Here is a 24819-nt window from a genome sequence, read left to right as displayed (position 1 = left end):
CACTCAAACTTTGGAAAGTGGAGAAAGCATCTGATTCTAGCATGGAATTTGGCTCCTTAAAATTTCCTTCTATTGAAACCTGTGTTGACAATGTTTAATTCCAAAATTGTGTTTTAAATAAAAATGAAACAGTCATATTTATTCCTATTGTTTCACAGTACTTATTTGTCTAAGTATGGGAAACTCTGCTGGGCCCCATCTGGTAGCAGAATAGAAACTCAACTCCAAAGAACTGCCTTATCAGGCCAGGTGGGCCACCGGGCTCCTTCCATGCGTGTCAGGACTTGGCAACTATTGTACCTGCAGGCTCTGAAGTGGCCAAATACTCTATGGTTACTGGGGCAGAAGCTGTTGGAAGTGCTGGCAGGAGCCTCTTTAAATCTGTTCAGGGCCTTTCTCCACACACCATTTCTTAAGCAAGCGTATCCTTTGATCACTGATATGCTGTCATGGAACTTCCTCCCTAACCTGCAGTGTCATCATCCTGCAGGCGATAGATCCGCTGCCACACAGACCTCAGAGCACCTCTGTCTTCCCACAGTTTTGTATTGGAACTGGCTGGCCCCAGCAGATACCACAGGGGAAGGCCTGAATGTCAGTCCTGGTACCTTCATGGTTTTGTGTTTTGGTCATAAATGGAAAATGGAAATTCTAGCATTATTAAAAAAAATTCTTCCCAGGGTGAACTTAACTATAAAAAGGAAGGAAGCTGTGGTGCTGCTGACCTTTCCTTAAGAATATCTGAAAATGTTTTATATGATGCGATTCAAGATGCTTATGACCTATAGAATGTTGGCCGTGTTCTAGTAAATTTCAAGCATGCTTGTTCAATGCAGGAGCTCAAGACCCAAGGTGGCCTGTTGGTACTGTCATTATCAAATTCTTAGGACAAGATTTAAGGCTCTGTTTATGCTGCACATTTTCCTTTAAATCTTTCTGGATGAAAAGGAGGGTGAGAAAGGCATATTAAACAATCGCTGGAGACCTGAAGAAGGCCTCCAGGCTAAAGACATACCTGTGGGAGGTCCAGTTAAGGAGCTGGATCTAGAAAATATGAGTCAGTCTGAGTTTAAATATGGAAGTGCCTTGCAAACGTGAGAGCAATATTTTTCTTCCAATTTGCAATAATAGTCCTTTTGTTTACTTACATTTCTTAGACCTAGCTCAGTCTCCAGGGTCTAGCTTTTAGTTTTCGGAATACCAACTTCTTTCAAAAGTTCATAAATTATTTTTCATGGAGAAGTCCAAAGGCTCATGGCAGTTTACCAAGCCTAAAATGGAAACTAAGCTACACAATGGAATTTAGATTTAAATTGTGTAGCAATAAAATATCAATGACTTAGGAAGCCCTCCAGTGCAGACTCATCATAGGAGCCATACAGATATGCTGGGAAACGTTCCTTGGTTGCTGCTGCTGGCCCCTCAGAGCTGGCTCTTGTTTTCTTCACAAGCTGTGCTTCTCATCCTTCCCTACACTGCACATGCCCTGTGGTCCAGGAATTACAAGTTGCCATATTTCTCCCATGCTAACATGTCCCCTAACCTTCAGGAGGTCTCTTTCCCTACAGTTTCCTTTCTTTTCCACTTGGATAGTTCCTACACATATCCATAGAAGCTCTGCTTAGGTTTTCTCTCCTACCAAAGGCCTTCTCACCCTCCACACGTCATTGATTTGTATGCACAACCCTCGACTCACTCATTTTACCATTGTGGACACCTTTAAGGCATGACTCTGTCTCTCTACTGTATTCTTGTGCTTAGCTTAGTATTTCTCAATAGCAGATGGTCAGTTGGGGTTGGCCAAATTAATGAATTAATGAATGAGTAATTTTTTTGTGCTCTATAAAATAGTCTTACTAATTCTTTTTCTTTTTCTCCTCCTCCTCCTCTTCTTCCTCTTCCTCCTCCTCCTCCTCCTCCTCCTCCGTGTTTTTGGTCTTTTTGAGACAGGGTCTCCCTGTAGCCCCAGCTGGCCTGGAACTCACTATGTAGATCGGGCTGGCCTTGAACTCACAGCAATCTCCCTGCCTCTGCCTCCCAAGTGCTGGGATTAAAGGCATGCACCTCCATGCTCGGCTATAGTCTTACTAATTCTTTTTGCTGAACTTGTTCTACATGATGCCTACATTAATTTTCAAGTGAAGAAATGTGGGAAAATCAACAATAGAAAAGTCCTTATACCATGGGGTCATGTGGGAAAGAAGCAAGAGACATGAGTCCAATAAGTGTTGTCCCTTTTGCATAGTGATTGTGAGAGTTGTGATTCCTTTTCGGGTCCATTGATCATAGTGCAGTGGGAACTGGACATGACTGGACACTGATTTGCTGGATGTGCTGAATGAGATAATACCATTATTGTTCTTCAAAACTATTTATTTTGTTATAATTTTTCTAATAAAACTTAATAAACTAACTTCCTTTATATAGTAAAAAACATGTCAATGTGCTTTCATATTTAAAATATTGCATAAGAACTATTGCAGATACTATAGTGAATAGACGCTTCAACACTGAGATGTGGGTGCTGGGAGGTTGACTAGGCTTACTCATTAATTTGGTGACAGTCTTCTGTCTCCCAGTCTTGTAATGTCTATGATATAACTTCAGGTTTCTGTAAAATGACAAATGTCCTTAACTTTATTTATCTATTTATTTCCTTATTATTTGTGTGTATGCAGAGGTATATTCTTGTTTGCATGTGTGTGGATGCACTCACCTGTATGTGGGTGTTTGTGGAGGCCAGAGGTTGGCATCAAGATGTCTTCCTCAGTCTCATCTCTACCTTGTTTTTCTGGGACAAGATCTCTCACTGAACCTGAAGTTTGCTTTTTGGCTAGACTGATTGGCCAGCCCGCCCTTGGGATCTGCCTGTTTCTACTCTCTGGCTCTGGGGGCAAAAGGGTGCTGCCATGCCTGGCTTTTTAGAGGGGTACTGGGCATCCAAACTTGGGTCCTCATGCTTGCATAGGAAGCACTTTAACCACTGAGCCATCTCCTGAGCCTCTTATTTTTCTGTGTATGTGCATATGTGCCTGTGTGAGTTTTATGTGCACCATGAATGTGCAGGAGCCAGAGGAGGCCAGAAGAGAGAGTTGGAGCCCCTGGAGCTGGAGTTACAGGTGGTTGTGAGTCATTCAGTGTGGGTTCTGGGAACCCAACCTGAGTCTTCTGCAAGAACAGTAGGTGCTCTTAAACTCCAAGCCATCTCTCCAATTTCTTATTTATGTTTTGAAAAAGGGTCTTATGTATCCCAGACTGACATGGGATACATATAGCTATATAGTTGAGAATGGCCTTGAACTACTGATCCTCCTACTTCCACCTCCTGAGTGCTTTGTTTATAGGTGTGGGTCACCATGGTCAGCTTATGTATTGTTGGGGACCAAATCCAGTGCTTTGTGCTAGATGAGTACTTTGCCAACTGAGCCACATCCCCAGCCTGTCCTTAACTTTTTTTCTTATGGTTTTATTTTTTGTTGTTCAATGTGTCCCTGACTTTTAAAGATATTTCAAATAGTTGAAACTGACCTTCAAGTCTACAAATATCCACCATATGCCAACTGTATACTATTTTTAGAATCTTATAACTTTGCTGGATGTGGTGGTACACACCTTTAGTCCCAGCACTTGGGAGGCAGAGGCAGGCAGATCTCTGTGAGTTCAAGGCCAGCCTGGTTTACATAGTGGGTTCCAGGTCAGCTCCGGCTACAGGGAGACCCTGTCTCAAAAGACCAAAAAAAAAAAAGAGAGAAATCTTATCCCTTTAACCTAAAAATATTAATTAAAACCAAGTAACCAAAAAAAAAAAAGAGAGAAATCTTATCCCTTTAACCTAAAAATATTAATTAAAACCAAGTAACCAAAAAAAAAAAAGAGAGAAATCTTATCCCTTTAACCTAAAAATATTAATTAAAACCAAGTAACCAAAAAAAAAAAAGAGAGAAATCTTATCTCTTTAACCTAAAAATATTCATTAAAGCCAAGTAACCAAAAGAAAAAAAGAAAACAAAAAGTTCAACAAATCTGGTGATTCCATCAAACAAATGTTTTAAATTCCTTTTGAATTCAATTCCAGAAAGTATCACCTATTCTCAGGGCAGTGTGATGTCTGTCTCCTTAAAAACAAGTGGAGGATGGTAAGTGCCAAGAGAGGTCAGAACTTTTTCTTATGTCAGTGAGCAAATCAAGGGATAGAGCAAGGTTCTTCTATTCTGAGTGCTGGAAGAAGAGCTGTGAGAATGAAGCCAAATAATGAGAGGACTCAGAACAGTGTTTGACATATCTGAGATACATAATAGTAATTGTCGCCACTACCATCACTACCACCATCATCAGTATCACTACCATCATCAGTATCACTATCATCAACAGTATCACCACCATCATCAGTATCACCATGATCATCAGTATTACCATCACCATCATTTCCATCATCACCATCATCTTTTCTACTACAGGGTTCCTATTTTAGAGCTGCTATAGCCCAGTTCTAAACAAATATTTAACAAACTGACCCAGAAAATCCCTCACTGAGGATGCTGCCAAGTGGGTAATGCTGGGCCAGACTCCCAGTTAGCTCGCTCTCTGCTTACAGAGCATGCAGTTGTCGAAGACATGGTTGCGCCTTTTCTTCTACGTTTGCAGTCCCTGACAAAAACACTCCACTCAGCTGTGGCTCCAGTGCCAATCTCCTGCCTGTTAATATGGCAGGTTCTTCAGGCAGGATTGATTGCTGCTTCCTCAAAATAAGCAACATGGAAGACCACACACATTTTCTGTTCATCAAAGACTATTTTTAGGAGAAGGAGAGTCTCTGTGTAATCATCCCTTCCCCTGTCTGAAGCAGAGGCAGCCATGTCTGCGGGTGGAGGAGGAGCTACAAAGGTTTGCATCTTTCTCCATGGAGAAAATAAAACATAAAAGGACTTTTGGAAGAGGAGGAATTTCCCTCAGTTCTCCATTTCATACACAAGCCATGGGGTGTTTTTCAGACAGCTTCCTAGTCTGTGGTTGTGTAGGCTCAACTGTGCATAACTGTAGGGGAAACATCCACCTTATCACAGGGATTGTGCAGTGTATAACCTGGGCAACCTGTAGGGCATCCCTGCAAGTGATCCTTCCTGGCTAAGTGCAATTATTTGGGTCAAGTCAACTTCTCTTCTCTAATATTTATGCTCAAGCCAGTTAGTGGGTTGTTCAGGAATAACTCACAAGGACTACAATTCTGACACATTCCAAGAAGTACATCCTGCTTGCTATTTACTGGTATATTTGAAGAGACATTGTATGTTTCTGGAAGTGTAAGTACAAAATAATCTACTCATGAGTCAAATGATGGATTGGGTGATTTTTCAAAGGGGAAGCTGACTTTTCAGGAATATGGATTCTTCCTCTTCATTACAGAGATTAGAATGGTCAGATTCACAGACTGAAAAACAAAGAATTTTACCTAAGAGTGTGAAAAACTTGGAAAAAACCTCCTTATTTTCCTTACCCCAGGGGAAAAACATAAAGTCAATGGCTGCCTGGACTTAGCCTTTCAATGAGTTGGATGGCTTTGAGACTGTGGATGTGTAGGGAGAGAAGACTGTCTAGGATTCAAGAGCCATTAAGTAGAATGCTGATTTTATCCAAGACATGTAAAGGCAAAGCCCTGCAGGTGCTGGACTGTGAGAAGAGAACTTCTGCCAGAGCAAGAGAATGGTCAGTTAATGTTCAACACGTGCTGGGGGAACTGCCACCACAAACAGGCCCCAGTCTCCAGCTGTAGCCCCCATACAAGGGGTAGATGGGACCAGGCAGACAGGAGGGATTCTGTCCCCAAAGTCAGGCTTTTTCACAGATTTTGATAGAGGTTTTTACAACCTGTTAGAGTCATCCAGGGTGAGTTACTCTGGCTGTTTTTGTTATACCACGAAAATGAGTTTAAATAAAGCTGTTTTTATGGCTGAAGAGAGAAAGGAGAGACAGAAATGGGGGAGAGGGAAGGAGGGAGAAAGGGAGGGAGGAAAAGCAGGAAGGACCAAGGAAGAGTTGGGGAGGCAACAGGGAATTAAAAAAAAATCACAGAGCAGCCTAGAAAATTTGAGCTGGAGAAACTTTTATCTTCTAGGTTGATTACCCACCCAAACTCATTCCTAAGTACTTCCACTTTTAAAATTTATTTTTGCTTCATTAATTCATTATAGACAATAAGTATACTAGAATTTGCCAAAAAAAAAAAAAAAAAAAGGGCAGTGTGGATTTGCACAGCTGCAGTGGGACAGCCTGTGCCCCTGAGCACACACAGGCAGCCACAGACACGCCCAGAACTCAGGCTGAGACGGCAACCAGGAATCCAGAGAGCCAACGTTGGAGGGAGAAAAAGCCATAATTAGTGTTAATTGTTGACCCTCCAGTTCAAGAATAGATGCTCTGGAGAATGGAAAATGAGAACAAACATTAATTATTGAGTAGGGACCTTGGAGACAGACACTCTGGATTAAAAGGAGAGAGATAAATTGCATAATGAATGTTAATTTTCCCTCCTAGAATTGAGCGGTCGGTGGTTGAAAGGGAAAAAGGGGCTAGAACAGTCCTGAAAGAGAAACCTCAGTGCAGTCCGGGTGGGAGGGTGGAGGAGGGTCACACACACACTTTCCATCACGCTCCATCAGCACCCTTTGTCTCCAGGTTCCTGAGAAATCTGCGCTCAGGTTTTCCTTAGACAACTTTATTATCAGCCACTGTTTTCTGCTAGAAAGCTCAACCACTTCCCCACAGCAAAAACCCTAGCCACATGGGGCTTCCAACAAGCACATGGTACTGCAGCCTATTTTTCTCAAGCTGGTGGGAATGTGACTTGAAACGAGGGAGCTGCAGGAACTGTGGCCCTCTGCATGCTGCTGCCAGGGGCATGTGGGCTCCAGGGTCTTAATTGTTGTTTTATCCTAATTACAATACAATACACGAGACATACATTCCGCCCCCATCCCCAGCCCCCTAGTGTTTGTAGCCAATTTTGTAGACACTCCACAAACAGGCTTTTTCTGGTGTCAACCCCACATCTAGGCAGTGACCCTGGGGGTGGCAGGGGATTCTCCTCTTTTCAGCATCTCCCCTCTACAGTGCTTTCTGTCTTGGGCTCATTGGTTACTGTCTGCATGAGGTAGTAGTAGAACCCTCTGCCTTTTCCTCCTCTGGTCCCTCACACTGCCTGGCCCACACGTTGGGCTGCATGGCATCCTTCCTCAAACGTCTGTGATGCCTTGTTGCCTAAAAGGCAGCATTTCAGTTCTAGCCTGGCACACAGGCCATCCCTGGTCTGGCCTCAGCCTGCCTTTCAGCTCCAGCCTCTCCTGTGAAGCGAGTTCTCAGCCCACCTACACTGGGCCACATGCTGTCTGCTTCTCTGCCTTAAGTCCTTATTCACCCAAATCCCTCCTCAGCAGCCTGTCTTTCTCTCCCCTTCCCCATTTCCCTGACTTGTATTAATGCGTCAAAGGTCTGAGCAAATGGGAATCCCTCTGTGAAAGTCCTTCTGAGGGGCCTAGGATCCTTGAGCCCTGTTACTTAGGCCTCTGTTAAAGACTCATTTCTTTCTGTCTTGCAGCAGACATAGTTGCTTGTGAATCTTTTCCACAAGGACTGTGCGGTCTGTAAGAGCAGTGCTGGGCTGAGAGCTCTGGAAAGTGGGGTGAGGAAAAAGCACAGGCAGAAAGACAGAGCTGGTAGACAGCGTAGTTGTGTTATGCTGAGGCAGAAGGTAAACTGTTGTGACAAGGTGCCCTCCCAGACACAATCACTTGTTTCTCTTACAGGAGAGTCCAGAGGTAAATGGATAGATCAGAGTGGCTTTGTGCCAATGAAGTTATCTGGGCATCCTGGCTCTTTATAACTTATTGCTCTGTCATCCCATAGATGTCTTCCCCCTGGCTGGAGCTATTTTACCATCACAATCAAATACAAAGGGAAAGAGGAGAGGAAGGGTAAATAAGGAAATAGCCTGGAAGTCACACAGAATTTCCATTCACATTGGTTGAAACTTAAGTTACATAGCCATACCTAGGATCAAGGGATGCTGAAAATACAGTCTTGAGTTAGGCATCCATGTGTTCAGCTAAAAATTCAAGGATGAGGATTCTATTAATAAAAGGAATAATGGAGGAATGGACATTGGGGAACAACTGAGGTCTCTATTCTTATGTTTTAATCAGCATTTATGAGCATTTTCTGTAAAAGCCAGCTGTGTTTTCTGGGATATTTAGAAGTAAATGAGGGGAGCTTGCCTACAGGAATTTGAAATCTAAAGCAGGAAGAAGAAAAATGAGTCAAGACAATTAAGGAAGTAAGACCTGGTATGGTGATGAGCTGAAAGGCAAGAAGGATCATGAGTTCAAGGCCAATCTGGTGTACAAGAAGACCCTGTCTGAAAGAACAAAACAAAACAACAAAATAGGAAAGTTAGAGAAATCGAGAGAGTGCCTGGTAAGGGACCTAGGTAGTCATGAAGCAATGTGGCTGCTGGGGTCAGATCAGGTGTCACTATAAAAATAGACAAGAGGACTAGAAAGCAAGGCCGTGTGATACAGACCTGTAACCTCAGCTATCAAGGAGGCTAAGGTAGGAGGACTGTGAGGTCAAGACTTTTCTGGGCTAGAGTGAGTTCAAGGCTAGCCTGGGCAATTTAGTGAGACTCTAATCTCAAAAATAAAAAGTAAAAAGAGGGTTTGGGATATAGCACAGTAATAGTGTACTTGCCTAGCATGTGTGAGGCCCTAGTTCAACCCCAGCATTGAGAAAGAGAGAGAGAGAGAGAGAGAGAGAGAGAGAGAGAGAGAGAAAGGAGGAGGGGGAGGAGAAGGAGGAAGAGGAGAAGAGAGACTAGAGGCAAATGTGATATATGGAGAAGAGCTTTGACCTAACAGGGAAGATTGGGTTCCAGCTTTGGACTTGCCATTACAGAAGTTGTATGATGGAACAAATCACACCTCTCTGGGTCTCAGTTCTCTTACTCTATAAAATAAGAGTATTCTAGTCTGACTTCGATTGCTGTGACAAAATGCTCTGACCAATACCAACTTGGGGAGGAAAGGGCTTATTTTATCTTACCTCTCCTGGGCCACAATTCATCAGGAAGCCCAAGATAGGAACTCAGGGCAGGAACCTGGAGGCAGGAGCTGGAGCACAGGCCATGGAGGAATGCTGCTTACTGGCTTCCTCCCCTGACCCATGCTCACTCTGCTTTTTTATACAATACAGAACAACCTGCCCTGGGGTGGCACCACCTACAGTGGGCTGGGCCCTCCCACATCACTCAAAAATCAAGAAAATACCCTGCATACATGAGCACAGGCCAGTCTAATGGAGGAAATTCCCCAATTGAGGCTCCCTCTACCCAGGTATGTTAAGTTGACAACTAAAGCTATCCAGCACAATTGACCCCTTCTCAACTTGACACAGACACTTTACTATTAAACCACAACCTTTCCATTTCTTGTCCCCAAGATATGATGTTAACAATATCATAGCATAAGACAGTACAAACTTAAAAGTCCCACAGTCCTTTAAAAAATCCAAACACTTAAAAGTTCACTCTCTCTTTTATAAGTCTCTTAACTGTGGGCTCCTGTAAAATCCAAAACATGTACTGTCTTATTTCAAAAGGGAAGAATTGGGCACACCTAAGTAAAACCCAAGTCCAGCAAAGTAGCTCAAGACTGGACATCTGGAATTCACTCACAATCTTCTAGCATCTATAGAACAGGAAGGCTGGGTATCCAACAACCATTTCCAGCCATATTTTCCTTTATTCAAACATCTGACCTGAGATCAGTAGACCCGGTAACATCTGCCAACATTATTTCTTATGGGTTATTAACAAACACTGATTGGGCAAAAGGAACAATGGAAATTATTACCACATGGGCCTCCTTTCTACTTTCCTCTAATTTCTCCTACTCAGAGGTATTGTGGACTCTATGATTCAGAACTGATGTTTGGAGAATGAAAAATAAGAGGAATCATAACAGTGAATGGCTGAGATCCTACTTCAGGATTAGAGAATAGAATTGTCCTTGCTGAGAGAGCCTCCTTGGGGAAGGGACTCATTTAGAAACATAAACTATTAGAACTGGAAGGAACCTTAGAAAGCATCAGTTCAACATTTTCCAAAATATGTTCCAAAAATGATTTAGATCCATGTGATACCTTGCTAAAAACACAAGTATTCAGTGGTCAAGTACGTTTAGGAAACGGTGCCTGTTCTTATCTCTGAGAACTACGTTTTTACATCAGAAATTTGCTTAATTTCAGTCTATACTTTCCCAATGTATTTGATCTCAAAATCCATGTGCTGGAAAGATTGGATGCAATACCATCTTTTCTTTTTCCACACGAAGAAATGAAGATCTGAAGGAATGAAGTTACTTGCCCGTGATTATCAAAACCCAAGACTTTGGATATTAAGTCCAGAGTGCTTTCTTTTTCCTCACATGGACTCATTGAAAGGAATTCTCATTTAAATTTCTAGGCAGCATCTTTAAGGCAACAGCTGCTTAGAGACAGGCTACTTAAGGGAAACAACACGTTGCCCAATATCTCACCAATATAGAAGGACCCCTGCCCCCATGTCCCCTCACGGGCCTGACAACCTATATTATCACAGGTGACAAATGGGGGAAAGAGAAAGTCAACCACTTAGCACATGCTTTGTCCCCAGTCAGTATGTTTGGGGATCTGCAAGGATATTCTTGAACTCTTCCTCTTTCTATTCAGACATGCCATCAGGAAATTGCACCAATTATGAGTTATCTACATGTGATAAAATGAATTAAACCTAGTAAGTTGAAACAATAAAACTGTTATATCTCACAAAGTATAGGTGTGACTCTGAGAATGGCTTAAATGTAGGATTCTAGTACACATGGTCATAGTCACAATACTTGCCAAGAGTATGGTCATCTGAAGACCTAACTGGGAGCTGGGCCTGGTGGGACGCACCTGTAGCATTTGAGAGGCTAAGGCAGGAAGACCATGAGTTCCAGATCAGACAGAGTGACATAGTGAGACTCTATCTCAAAAAATTAAAGCAAAGCAAACCAACCAAACAGAAAAACTCCTTCTAGAAAAGTCATGTTGAAATTTGATCCTCCTGTGAATTGATGTTAAAAGGTGATGGGACCTTAAAGAGGTGTTTGGGGTTCCTGTGGGCTTTGCCTTCTGTGCATAATGTTTTCAAGGGGTCAGTTAATTCATTTTTTTTTTTTTTGTCTTTTTGGGACAGGGTCTCCCTTTAGTCCCCGCTGGCTTTGCGCTTTCCACGTAAACCCGCCTGGCCCCCTTCTCATTTTTTTTTTTTTGTCTTTTTGAGACAGGGTCTCCCTATAGTCCCAGCTGGCTTGGCACTTGCCATGTAGACCAGCCTGGCCTCATTCTCACAGAGATCCATCTGCCTGCTTCTGCCTCCTGAGTGTGGGACTAAAGGCATGCACCACCACACCTGGCTTGGGGGTCAGTAAATTCTTGAGGGAATGAGGACATTCTTGCTCTCATGAGACTATTAGTTACCATAAGAGTGGATTCTTGGAAACCAAGTGAGATCACCCCTCATGTTTGATCTCATCTACTTACTTGCTTCCCCTCTTACCCTTCTACCATGTTTTGAGGTCTTCTCCTTTCATCTCTCCCCCCAACAAAGTGGAGCAGATGCTAGTGCTCTGTGAGTCCTCAGCCTCCAGAACCATGAACCAAACAAGTTTCTATTCTTTATAAATCACCCAGTCTCAGGTATTCTGTTGACAACAGACAGTAGACTAAGACAGGTCCAGTTTCTGAAGCTGCACACCATCACTTCTGTCCTAGTCGGTATTAGACATGAGCCACTACGTCCAACTCCCACTCAAAAGAGAATTAGGTTCTCTTTTGAAGGGAGAAATGTCAAAGCCACCAATTCAGAAAATGTTCTAGGGATAAGGATGTCAGTTATATGACAAAACAAAATAAAGAACAACCCCCGAGATAAAACAAAACAGATACAACACTGGAGAGTAGACATCCATTTAGGACACAAACAAATGCTAATTAGGAATCTGAGAGGGACTAGGAATTTAAATTTACACAGATCCTGAAGTCCCAACCTGAATCCTTGACACAAATGTCTTTGAATTTCTTGCAATAAAAAAAAACTTCTGAATAAAAGACCTTCAGAGAGAAAATGGCTATTGCTGGCACTGCGGCTGGAAGAATACAGAAGGATTTGTATGAGGGATAAGCAATTCAGAGAGCTTATCCCATGTTTTGACTTAGACCTTTCCAAGCCAACTTTTCCTTTTGTAAGCCTTTGAATTCTGTGAGTGTTGCAGTATCCCAACATGAACAGGAGAATCAAATTCCAGCTCTAGTCTTCACATCTTTTCCCCTCTTCTTCTAAAGATTATATTCATCCCTCTCTGATGTATGAAAGCAAACTATCATGATCTAATTGCCTAAGAATTTATTTCCAAATAGTTGTTGACAGAACCTGAAAGTCTCAGAAAGATCAGACAGATCATATTCCCTCTTCTACTTAAGAATTAAAAAAATAAAAAAAAAAAACCTGATCCCCAAAGAACTTTTCTTTGTGGCACCTGGGGTATTCAGTCAATCCACATGCCTTTCTTGGACATATGATAAAGAGGAAAGAGAGGTTCCATAGGCCTCACATATTAGGGAGCCAAACTGAAAACAGATGCAGATAAATACAGAATCACAAAGGTGGGGCTGAGAGAGGGGAAAGGGGTGAAACTTCATCTGGGCAATTGTATGAGGTAAGGTGAATTTGTTCAGAAATGTTCCAGAAAAGATGAAGCTTGTCTAAACATCTAGGGGATGGCTTGGGAAAAGGCTTAGAGACAAAAGTCTGGAGACTGAATATTTGGGCCATCTATGGGATGGTGAGAGAGCAGGCTGAAATATGTGGAAGATGAGACTGGCAGGGGTGTATGGAAACGGTGGCCAAGGTAGATTTGAGACTAGAGATGCAGCTCAGTGGAGGAGTGCTTGTCTAGCATATGCAAGGCCCTGGGTTCCATCTGTAGCACCAAAATAAATATACTAAGTAAGTAAAATAAAATTTAAGAAATGGATTTAAAGAAGAGAGTCTGTTGTAGTGGGGGAGAGCCCTTTGCAAAGAGAAAAAAAATATTTTTCAGTGGGTCCCCTCTCAAATCAAACTAAAGCAGATCGAAAAACTAAGAACAAAACAAAATCCAAAACAAACAACAAATGCTCTTCAGTTAATGGAGACTCTTAGAAAGGAAGATGTGAGTTTAAGATCTTTCCTCACCTCTTTTCCTCACCATCTAATCACCATTAAGATCAAAAGTCAATCAACTATGTGGAGAGAGACTGCCTCACTAACTGATTCATTCAACAAGTACACAGTGAATGCTTTTGATTTTGAGAGGCAAGTGGGGTTAAGAGAGATGAGGCAAGTCTCCATTTATTCAGGATTGTTTCATCTCTCTGTCTCTGTCTCTGAAATTGTGCGTGTGTATGTGTGTGTGTGTGTCTGTGTGTGTGTGTGTGTCTGTGTGTGTGTGTGTGTGTCTGTGTCTGTGTATTGCTGGGGATCAAACTTGGGCCTTGTTCATGCCAGGCAAGCACTGTACCCCTGAGCTCCAATCTAGTCCCTGAAATCTTTTTCAAGGACACTTACTGTGGTCCTTTTGTGTGTTAGGGATTGTGCCAGGTGCTGGAGATACTGGTGTCTGAAGCGTCACATTGACAGCGGTTATTAAAGCTAAATATTTCTGTTTCTGCCTCTGTTTTTGCATTGCCCAAAGGGAGAGCATTTCTTCTGGAACAACGTGGACAAACGCACAGCAGGTGAAAACCCCATTTGCTTTCCCGCTGTTCTACCAGCTGTGCCACACTGACAATTTCTCCACCTGTCTCACTTCCTGCTCCCACTGATTCAGAACCAAGAATTTTTAGACTCATTTTTTTTTTGATAAAACCTGACTGAATGTGATGAAGTTCTTGGATGGTGAATTTGGAAACAAATGCATTCTACTTCCTGGAAATCTCTATAATCAGTGGAACTTCAATGGTAGAAGAGATGGATCAATCTCTCTGTGTGTGTGTGCATGAGAGAGAGAGAGAGAGAGAGAGAGAAGAAATATCTTGTCATTTTGGGTAAGGAATTGTGGACACAGGCAAGATGAAAAACACAGGCAAAATGACCCATTTGACCATAGAGAGGACAAGCCAGGGCTATGCAAACCTGGCTTGGAATCCAGGCCCTACTCATTAAGCCAGTGGTGACATAACTCACCAAATGCATGCAGCTTTTAATCTTCCTCATCAAGGGGCCTGCTGGCTGCACAACTCATGCATGCTCATCGTGATGGTTTCTGGGTGGTTGACACTCATCACCCTCTGACTTCATTTCTTTTTTCCTTTGCAAAATGGCTATTGCCTGGAGCCAACATCTCTTTTCCAAAAAGTTAACGTGCCAAAAGGAGTTTTGGAAACTGCCTTGCTCTCTCTCTGTCAGGAGCCAGATGATTCACAGCAGTGAACCAACGCACATAACAAGGATACCTGATTGGATTACCAATTAGCCACCTCCACCTCAGGAGGGTGGTTGGAAAGAAGAGAAGAGGCAGTGTTTAGTTTGGGCAGATACCAAAAGGTCTTTATCATCCTCATCAAGGCATCAGCATGGCACACTAGACCTCTTCCAAGCCATTCTGCTGGCTCTCTTGTCTCCAGATGTTCCGGCAAGAGGGAACTTGTTCTTTGAACATAGGGTTATTGTGTCTGGACTACAGAGGCACCCCTGTGTCAATGGGTGGGAGAAGCTGGCTGCCTTACCTCTATTTTTTTTTTTTTTTAGTCTTTTTGAGACAGGGTCTCCCTGTAGCCCCAGCTGTCCTGTCACTATGTAGACCAGACTGGCCTTGAACTCAGAGAGATCCACCTGCCTCTGCCTCCCGAGTGCTGGGACTAAAGGTGTGCGCCACCACGGCCAGCGACTTGCCTCTATTTTTAGTGTTCTCTCTGCTGTTGGGAACTTTTGGAAGCTGTAGGTAGAGTCTTCCCATTTGAAATCAAGCCTGACCTGGAATGTGTTCTCTTACCTTCTCCCAATGGAAGCACCTCTGTTCTGGGGAACACTGGGAGGGACAGGCAGATGTTCTCTTCATCTGGATCCAGCAAGAAATGCTTCAGTATGGGATCTCTGGCATCTTCTTAAAAAGAAGTACAAATACAGGCAGTGTTAGCCAGCACAGGTGAGGGAGGCTGAGCCTTGCTGTGTTCCCTAAATTCCTGGTGGGCACGTGCATGTAAATACTGGTGTGCTCTGTGCTTGCAAGACCTACTCTGGGCACTTGGCAGAGTAGGCCCATTGTTTAGGCTCCGTCTTCTGAAGGCTAGGATGGGATGGTGAAGGAGGGGCCTCGAGTTTATACCATGCCCCTGTGGGAGTCTGGAGAAGGTAGCCCCTTTGGGCACCTTCGGGGCAGGGCTAGGCCAGTGGGGGGCCCATCTCCAGTTGTGCACAGACCAGCCTATGGGCATAGAATTACCTAAGCTTTCCCTCTCAGTCAGATGCTTTTGCATGGCACTCCTCATTCATATCCGTCCATGGACTGGGACCAAATGCTGGGACTATACAGGACCTCCAACTCAGTCTGGAGAAAGAAGTTGTATAACCTTGGCAAGGTATTTCTGTTAACTTATGATGAAAGAAAAACCCTTTTCCCTTCTCAACTTTCAGTCTCAGACAGAACACCCTGACCAGATGTGTGGAGGTGCCCCCCTCACCCCCTCTAGCAGACAACAACAGGGCTTCCTATATTTCAGTTCAATCCTGACACTCTCTACCTGGAGTTAGCATCAGTTCCCTTAGGTTAAAGGCTCAGTTCCACAAGACTGTCTCCATTTCAGCTGCCAATCACAAGGCCCCCTTTGTGGTCTGTGCTTCTTCTGACCCACTAGTTATTAATTGGGGCTTCCATGATTCCCTCCTTGAATATGATACTTTGTTAGGACACTCACAGAACTCAGGGAAGCATTTAAGTTTACCAATAAGGTATACTGATAAAGAATATAGACAGATGACAAGATGCACAGGAGAGGCCTGGAAGCTTCTAGGCCTCTTCTGGGCCTGTGGCCCTCCTAGCACATCCTGTAACTCAAAGGAGGTTTACCAACTCTTACTGTTCAGGAGTTGTTACAGAGCTTGATCTCCAGTGACCCCCTCCCCCTTCCCTCTTCCTAGAGATTGGCAGGGCGTGAAGGTTCCAACTTCTCAGCCCTTAACTACCTGGTCTTTCAGGTGACTAGCCCCCTCTGGAGGTAATTTAGGGGCCTCATTCTATGTAACCCCATTAGCATAAACTCAGTTGTTACCACAGGGGTTCCCCATGGGTAAGAAGAGACATAGCTACCTGTTAGTTCTATGGGTTTTAGATGTGTAACAGGAGCCAGGGATGAAGACCAAATATACTTCACATTATGCTATTCTTACAGCTTCCCTATCTCCAAGGCAAAGGGGCCTATAGTAGGTCAGGCCACCAGCAGGAGTGGATGCCAAGGGTGCATACACACAATTCACTTACATATGCACCAATTTACACGGTCACATAGAGGTACACACACATACATATGCACATATGCATATATATATATATGTATTTTTACAAGACACGCATCACACTCATGCACAAGCAGATTCTTGTGGACCTGCCAGCCAATACATGTCACACATGAACAATGTCGCACATACAGTCTATGATAGGTCTGTATCCACATAATAGTCATACACTATCACACACTTAGACAGACACAGGTGTGCAGCATGCACACAGCACACACATGTGTTCACAAGGCAGAGAAGTACACATACATACTGCCACATACTCAGAGACACATGAGCTCTTACACATGCACTCACACACATACATGCATGCACATACACACATATGCACATACTCAGCATACATACTTGAGACTTCATGACTAGTCATGACTGCCATTCTAGTTTAATTATACTATAGCCTTCCTTTATGAGAAGGTCCAAGAGTAGGTGGGTGTATCAGCTGCTGGGATTTGTGGGATTGGGGGCAGGGAGGAGGGTGAGGGAGGCTGTTGGCTCCCAGGAGTGTCCCTAGTGTAAACAAGACACTCCATCCAGCTTGGGTCATTGCGTCAGAATTAGAAGGGTGTGGATGTTACACAGAGTAAAAGGGGTGAGAAGCTGTGGAAGACTCCAAGGGAAGAGGAAGGATTTGATTTTGACCACCTCAGCTCTCAAACTACAGATGCAGAAAGGAGTTATTGACTTAGATATTTAATTTAAGCTGACAAGAATTCAACTACACATGCTTTGGGGACAGAATGAGAGAGGGAGGAAGAGGGAGGGTGGGGGCAGGGAGTGATTGATTAAAATCCAGACAGCCTGTCCCCAAGGGAGCATTAAAGGAGAGAGGTGCTGTGTCTCCGCGTGGCTCTCAGTACCCCGGTTCTCTCAGTGTGAGTGTGGTTGTGCTGTGAACAAAGATGCCTCTTGCTTTGCACAATCTGTCTTTCCACCCTCGCCAGCTCTTTCATCTGCAGCTCCGCAGAGGGAGTGGCCCAAGGCTGAAGGGGGAGGAAGAGAGGCAGCAGTAGGCCTGAGCTGCACGGACAAAGGCCCGTGGGCCTGTCACACGGAATCTTCCTCGGGGTTTTCAGGGGCAACTCAGCTTCTCAGTGAGCTTCACTTTCTGAACTGCCTTCAGTTCAAAGCCCCGTGGCGGCGGCTCCTGCACTGTCCTTGCTTTTTGCTTTTGGTCTTGGTCCTTCCTCGTGGGGGCGGGGCATCTTTCCTTCCTTTGAACAGGCCAAGGCTGGAGGGTGCTCTCCTTCAGGGAACGCTCCTTGCCCCCAGGGAGGGTGGTGCTGAGTATGTCTACCGAATCCAGTGGTGCGTCCCACGGGAGCTCAGGAGAGCCACTTCGTTATGCGTGGCTGCCGCAATGAGAAAGCAACAAACAGCCTGGCAGTGCGTGTTGGTGCAGCAAACCCTTCAAACAAGTTCTGATTCTAGGCATAAGTGTGAACTTTAATCCCACTGATTCGTGGAAACACCCTTTTCAGTGAGGAACTGTTTCATGACTGCCATGCGGCCCTGGACAGGAGCCACAGACAAGCCAATGTGTGAGTGGGGGTGGGGGTGAGGGTAGGCATAAACCCCAGAATCAGTACCTGGTCCTTCTGGCAGTGCCATCTTATTCAGGGGAACCCTGGGGCTGCTGTGGCCTGACATCTTGGGACTGTTTAGGTCCCTCTTGCTCTCTGGACTTTTCCTTCCTTTTATTGGAGGTAGGAAACCCAGTGGTGGGGCCATCTTCTGAGGCAGGACATCACCATCTTCAAAAGCAAACCGCAAAAAAAAATGAAACTTCTGAATCAGTAGGAAGGAAGGTGAGTCTCTTTCCATACTTGGTTGCTAGCTCCTGGTTTTGAGGATAGAATATCTACTCATTTTTCAACGCTGCTGTTCTTTTCCAGATCTGCTAAGGAGCAGGGAGGGGGGATACTAAAATTCCTCTTGGCTAGAACAGGGGCCCTGCCTTTGGGGAGCTGCCAAGAGCTGGGAGGAATTAAGTAGTGGTGACATTACTGTCGTCTTGTGGATGGGACTCAGAGACAGAAACAGGCCTAGAGGCTACAAACTGTTTCCATCCCCAGCTGGAAGGAAGGCTCTTACTAGGGAGACCCCAGAGTTAGGGTTCATGAGATTATAGGATGCAAATTTATTTATTTATTTTAGTCTTTTTGAGACAGAGTCTCCCTGCAGCCCCAGCTGACCTGGAACTCATTATATAGACCAGGTTAGCCTCAATCTCACAAAGATCCACCTGCCTCTGCCTCCCAAGTCCTCAGATCAAAGGCATGGGCCACCACACCTGGCGTAAATTTCTTTCTGGTCTCAAAGTTGTAGTCTTCCTGCCTCAGCCTCCTGAGTGCTGGGATCACAGGCTCCTGCCATCACACCCAGCTGGATACAGGTTTCCAACAACAGTGGTTATATTCTCTCCTTAAGGTGTGTAAAGTGCAAAGTGCAGCTACCCCTTGATGCCAGGACACCCTGTGGATACCAAAATCCTCTGATGTCTAAGTCCTTATATAAAATGGTGTAGTATTTGCACATGGCCTACATGTATCCTCTTGTATACTGGTCTCTAGGTTGCTTATAATAGCTAATATAATGTAAATGTTGTGCAAATAGTTGTTATACTGTGTTGTTTGGGGGAAAGTAGCAAAAAAAGCATGTTTAGTACAATTGAAATTTTTCTAATACTTTTGATAAATCTGCAGATGTAGATAAAGAGGACCAACAGATGATCATCAGAGGGCCACAGGATTGATGAGAACACTCCAGTAAGCCCTCCATCTCCATTCTCTCTTCTCAAAACTGGGGACTATTCTAGAAAGATGAACCTGGAACCTCACCAACTAAACCTTGGTTTGCCTTTCAAAGACAGTGGTCTTTATTTCACATTCAATACAACAGTTGCTTTTAGGCTTAAAATCTGGCTTTACACACAGTCTCAAAATTTCTCAGACTGTTTATTTTTGTAGTGGAGAAATCTGGCAGACAGTATCTTTGACGAAATACAATTTAACATCACCTACAATGGAACACACTAACCTTTCATGTTCTCTGATGTGGCCTGCTGGGAAGCATGCAGAACCTATTTGATGTTCTTGCAAATAATGCTTTATTTCACATTTGACTCTCCTTAAGTGGAAAGAGATAAAATATGGGATACTTCTGCAGCATAACCGGCCTATCTTCTCTACAAATATTGACATCATGACAAACTAGCCTGGAAGCCTGGTGTGGTGGTACACAACTGAAATTCTGGCACTTGGAAAGTACAGGCAGTAGGATTAGGAGTTCTAGGTCACCCATGGTTACATAATGAGTTTGAGGTCAGCCTGGGATATATTTCTATTTGAGATTCTGTCTCAAAACTCAAAAACAAAACAAAATTCAAAATTAAGCAAAATGATAGCAGCAATGAAAGCAGCCCAAAAGACAAAAATGCCTGGAGAATTTTTCCAGGCTAAAAGGCCCTAAAGAGATGTGACAACTAGATTCAATGCATGGTCCTGAGTTGAATTTTAGTTCAGCGGGGGAAAGAAGCTATACGGAAAACATTGTTGGTATAATTAGATAATTTTGCATATGGGTTTTTATATCGGAAAACAGTATCTCACTAATGTTAACTTTTCTTGAGTCTGTAGTTAGGAGAACAATGTTGATAAAATGTATAATGTCTGCAATGTTCTTGCAGATAGTGCGACAATAAAATAAGATGTGTGTGTATGTGAGGACATAAAAGCTGGCTTCATTTCTGTGATTTTAAATGTGACATGACTCAAGACTGAGTAAGTAATGGGCATGTGGCCACTCTGTGGCCATAAGACAGTCTCCCTTTCAGCTCTTCATACTCTTGTACCAGGACTGTGGGAGACAGAGTGCCATGAAACAACATGCCTCCTTTGGCCGCTCCTATTTTTCTCTGTCAGGTGTCACTGTTGCTCAGGCTGGCTTTGAATTTCCAATCCTCCTTGAATTTTCTTTCTTTATGCATGTACTACTAGCTTGGGTTATAATTTATACTAACTCACCTTGACATAGAGACTTTTTAAGGCATAGTGGCCAAAGATGAACAAACTCTAGATCGTCAGCCCCTGGTGGGTGAAGATGGCAGCTCAAAATGAATAGAGTGCAGGATGAACAACGCTAAAGTGAAATTTACCCACGTTGTCATTAATCTTGGTGGCTCTGGCCGTGTACTTGATGTGGTGAACCACAGGTGGACAGCTGACATTTAATGATTCTTGCCTACACTAGATTTTTTTCAAAAGGAAGCTGCAAAGTCTTTAGAATGATGAACCTTCATATAAAAGATAAACATAAGCCTCTGCCCAATAATATATGTTTCAAGAACAACTTGCCCTACATTCTTCATTGTGTTTATTCTGAAGGTCAGTGAAGGATGATGGGCAAGACAGCATGGGAAGGTCCTGAGATGCAATCCCAGCAAGGCCATTTAAGAGCTGTGTGACTTCTAGTAATTCACTTAGCTCTTGGCATGTCCATTTTCTGGGCTGTAAGATGAGGACAGACTGGATTGCTATGAAATGTACCTGAGCTAATACATATTAAAAACCAAGGACAGAACCTGGTGCAGTGGGAGAGCTCAGTACAAGTTAATGTGTGTCCTTTTATTTCCAGCTGCAGTGGTCAGAGATTACCTGCCATTTGTGAGCCTGCTGTCTTGTACATGCCTTTAGAAGGAGGCTCAGGTTTCTGAAAATGGAGAACTCTCTACCTAAGCCCATCACTTCCAACCTATTTCCTGCATTAAAATATGTACTTAGATGCACCCATGTGCATAATTTCTAACAGCTGTATGATGTTCTGAAAACTGTGATGACTTTAATCAATATTATAGACTTTAAAATGAATAAGTACATAAAAGATTAGAAATGTAATTTCCTTGTTAAAAATAGGATTAGTTACAGGGCATGCAGCAAATTTTCAGTCAGTTTAGTGCCATTTTATATCTAAAACCAGAAAACATGGGGGGATGATTTAGTAAGAAATTGGCAAGCTAGACACTAAGTTAGTTGAGCTAAAGCACCTGTGTTAGGCAGGTGCTTCTTGAACAAAAGTCATCTTCAAATGGTGGGGGAAGAACCAACCTCCCTTGCAGCCTCCCTTCTCTTGGCTGAGGGCCCTGCTGTGTCTTGCTTTGCTTCCCTTTAGAGTGAGGTTCCTGTGGGATGCAGGAGGGAGAGAGGAGCTACCTTGAGGCAGCGGTGTGCTTAGGCCACTATCCACTGGGAGATGCACGGTTATCCCCCTTGGTCTTCCTAAGTACATATGCTTCAGGGGAGGCCGCCATAAAGGTGTGGTTTCTTCTGGTTCTGGTTCTGGTGCAGGGTGCTGAGCACCTAGGAGACAAAGAGACAACCAAGCTGTTTTTGCCAGGTGTCTCCTCTTTTTTAGGACCCTGCTTGTATAATGTGGTTTGGATGAAGTTGTACGCATTCTGACTCCAGAGGTGGGCATGTGACTCAGCCTGGATTATAAGAAGCCCTCGTTGTCTTAACCAGTGATTGGTGCCAGGGCAGGAACGTGACCTAAGCCTGACTGGGTCTGGGGGGAGGCGATGCTAAGGAGTTAAGCAATCTTCCTGTGCAAGAATTCCTAACAGCTTTGGAACAAAATGGTCTCCTGTAAGATTTCCAGGAGTCAAAACTCTTTAAGAAATCAGAAGCAGTTTCTGCTGAAGTTTCTAGAAAGCTCTGACTCCCTTAGAATCAGAGTCATTTTTGTCTCAGACTGCCCAGCAAAGTCCAAGGAGCAAGAATCTGTATTAGGCAAGGGTACAATAAAATGATTCTCAAACAAATGAATGAATGAATGAATGAATGAATGTAAAAATGAGGGGCTGGAGAGACAGCTCAGAGGCTCAGAGCACTGACTGTTCTTACAGAGGACCTGGGCCAACAACCATCCACAATTCCAGTTCCAGGGGATCTGACACCCTCTTCTGGCCTCCATAGCATTGCTCAACATGGGTGCACTTACATACATGCAGGCAAAACATACACATAAACTTAAAATAAAAAAATTTAAAATAAAAATGTTTCGTTGGGCAATTTAAAATAAAATGTTTCTTTTATCTTTCTTTAATAAGCTGAAGGTCCAAATACCCAAGAATTCTTTTTAAAATGATTTATTTCTTTTTATTTTATGTGTATGAGTGTTTTGCCTGCATGTATGTAAGTGCACCCATGCATGCAATGTCCATGGAGGCCAGAAGAGGTTGTCAGATTCCCTGGAACTGGAGTTTCAGATAGTTGTTAGCCACCAATGTGGGTACTGGGAGACAAACCCAGGGCCTCTGCAAGAGCAGCCAGTGCTCTTAACCACTGAGCCATCTCCCCAGGTCCCAAATATCCAAAAATTCTTTTAACTTTGGCTACCAAGAAACTCAGCTAAATAAATCCAGCATTTACCCAAAGCACTAACTTCATTCCAAGTTAACAGCAATTTCTGTTTTTTTTAATCAATTTTTTTCTTTTCAATTCTATTTTCAGTTGTCTTGTTTTATATTTATTTTTTGTAAGCTCCTCGAAAATGCCTGTATCTTTATAAATCTACGATGCACTAGATTTATTTATGTATATGCCTCTTTTCATTTCTCTTTTAGTTTGGCAAAATGAATTGCTTCATGAAGGGCTCAATAGATAGTCACAAAATTGAACTGGATATTTTCAGAAAAGACCTGTATTTTACTGTCTTTTCTTCTTCTGGAAAAGATTTTCTGGAGCAGAAGACCCCAGAAAGCTCAGCCATCACTTAGGGACTGAGTGGATAGGCAGGATCCCAGCTCTCAGTCCTCTCTGGCTTGACCAATTTTTAAGAGATACCATTTGCAATGAACCTACCTCTTCTACAGGCCTTTGCTTTTGGGGGCTGTGGAGTGTGGAAATGAATCTCCATCGGGATGACGAAGAGCTCTATTGGGGGTTCATTGGCTTTAAACTGGCTCCTCAAAGGGTTGAGGACCCTGGGTTGTTCTTCTGAAATAGGAGGTAATTTCAGAGCCTTTGGTGCCTGGAGAAAGTTTAAACACAAAATCAACATGGCACGTATCCAAACTCCATTGCCTGCAGGGGGCAAATGATTTTGTGTCTTGTATTTATTGTACAAAGAGCTGCTAGAGGAAGCAAATGTTATCTGGGAGCTGGGTACTGATTGCAGTGGGCTGGCTTTGCTGTCTTCTCTTGGGTTCTTCATGTATGCCCTCATCCTCCTGTCTGATTCTTCTCAGTGTTATCAACATGATCAATTCAAGAGCCTCTGAGAAAGCCAGGTGTGGTGGTCCACACCTGTCATCCCGGCAATTGGAAATTGGAGGCAGGAGGATCAGGAGTTCTAGGTTGTCCTCAGTGAAAGAACACATTCAAGGCCAGCCGGGCTATATGAGACCCTGCCTCGAACTCCCCTCTTCCTTACCTTTGAGAGAATAGCCTCTCTTGTGATTTGGGAAAATGATATGGACTGAAGTGACCTAGTTGGGATTTCGGTGTGAGAACTCTCCAAATACGCTGTTAAGGGGAAACACAAGATGCAGAACATTCCTTGACTTCAAGAAGGGGCAGAAAATAGGACTAATCATTTGTGCTTGATTAACTTTAATAGCTCTTCTAAGCCTCAAGTTCTTCCTCTTTAAAATAAGAGTACTTAGACTACCTGCGCTGCAAGATTGGAAGAAGATTAAATGAATTAATGTATATAGCCACAATAGTGCTTGGAATTTGGATTGCTTCTATAAGAGTGTGTGTGTGTGTGTGTGTGTGTGTGTGTGTGTGTGTGTGTGTATGTGTGTGTGTGTTGCTGGGGATGGAACCCAGGTGCCTGCTAGGCAAGCACAGTACTACTGTGTTCCATCCCCAGCCTTGGTTTTTTTTTTTCCCTTTTTCAGTCTTGATTTTTTTGAGGCAGGGTTTCACTATATGACCTAGGCTGGCTTTGAAATGAACTGCCTCCCAAGCGCTGAGATTACAGGCACACTCCACCACACCTGGAATCTAAGTTTGTGTGTGTGTGTGTGTGTGTGTGTGTGTGGAGACTGGCCTCTCTTCTCATTAGTGTTCAATATCTATTCTGGCCCTTAACAGAAAATCCGTTTCTAAACAGTCCTGTACTATCAACACAACTGACAACAAGAATTACTCTGTAACAGTGTCAACAATGAATTTGGCTCAGTTTTTCCTTTT

The 24819-nt window shown here is 43.5% G+C and overlaps 1 protein-coding gene across 1 annotated transcript in view; it reads right to left on the bottom strand.

The window, feature by feature from the left end:
- The window catches only part of Kiaa2012 (KIAA2012 ortholog), a 112660-nt gene that overhangs the window by 55715 nt on the left and 32126 nt on the right, over positions 1-24819 (bottom strand). Inside the window, exons 8-11 of the mRNA XM_029564657.1 lie at positions 23485-23653; positions 21835-21981; positions 18214-18378; positions 15102-15212 (exon numbers count right to left, since the gene is read on the bottom strand). Of these exons, the coding sequence (XP_029420517.1) occupies positions 15102-15212; positions 18214-18378; positions 21835-21981; positions 23485-23653 (592 nt within the window). The remainder of the gene's footprint in view (positions 1-15101; positions 15213-18213; positions 18379-21834; positions 21982-23484; positions 23654-24819) is intronic.

The sequence above is a fragment of the Nannospalax galili genome, unplaced genomic scaffold (genome assembly GCF_000622305.1).
Source record: "Nannospalax galili isolate Female #2095 unplaced genomic scaffold, S.galili_v1.0 scaffold637, whole genome shotgun sequence".
NCBI classification, from domain to species: Eukaryota; Metazoa; Chordata; class Mammalia; order Rodentia; family Spalacidae; genus Nannospalax; species Nannospalax galili.
Note: the sequence above shows the minus strand (reverse complement) of the source record. Positions and strands in the feature narration are given on the sequence as shown.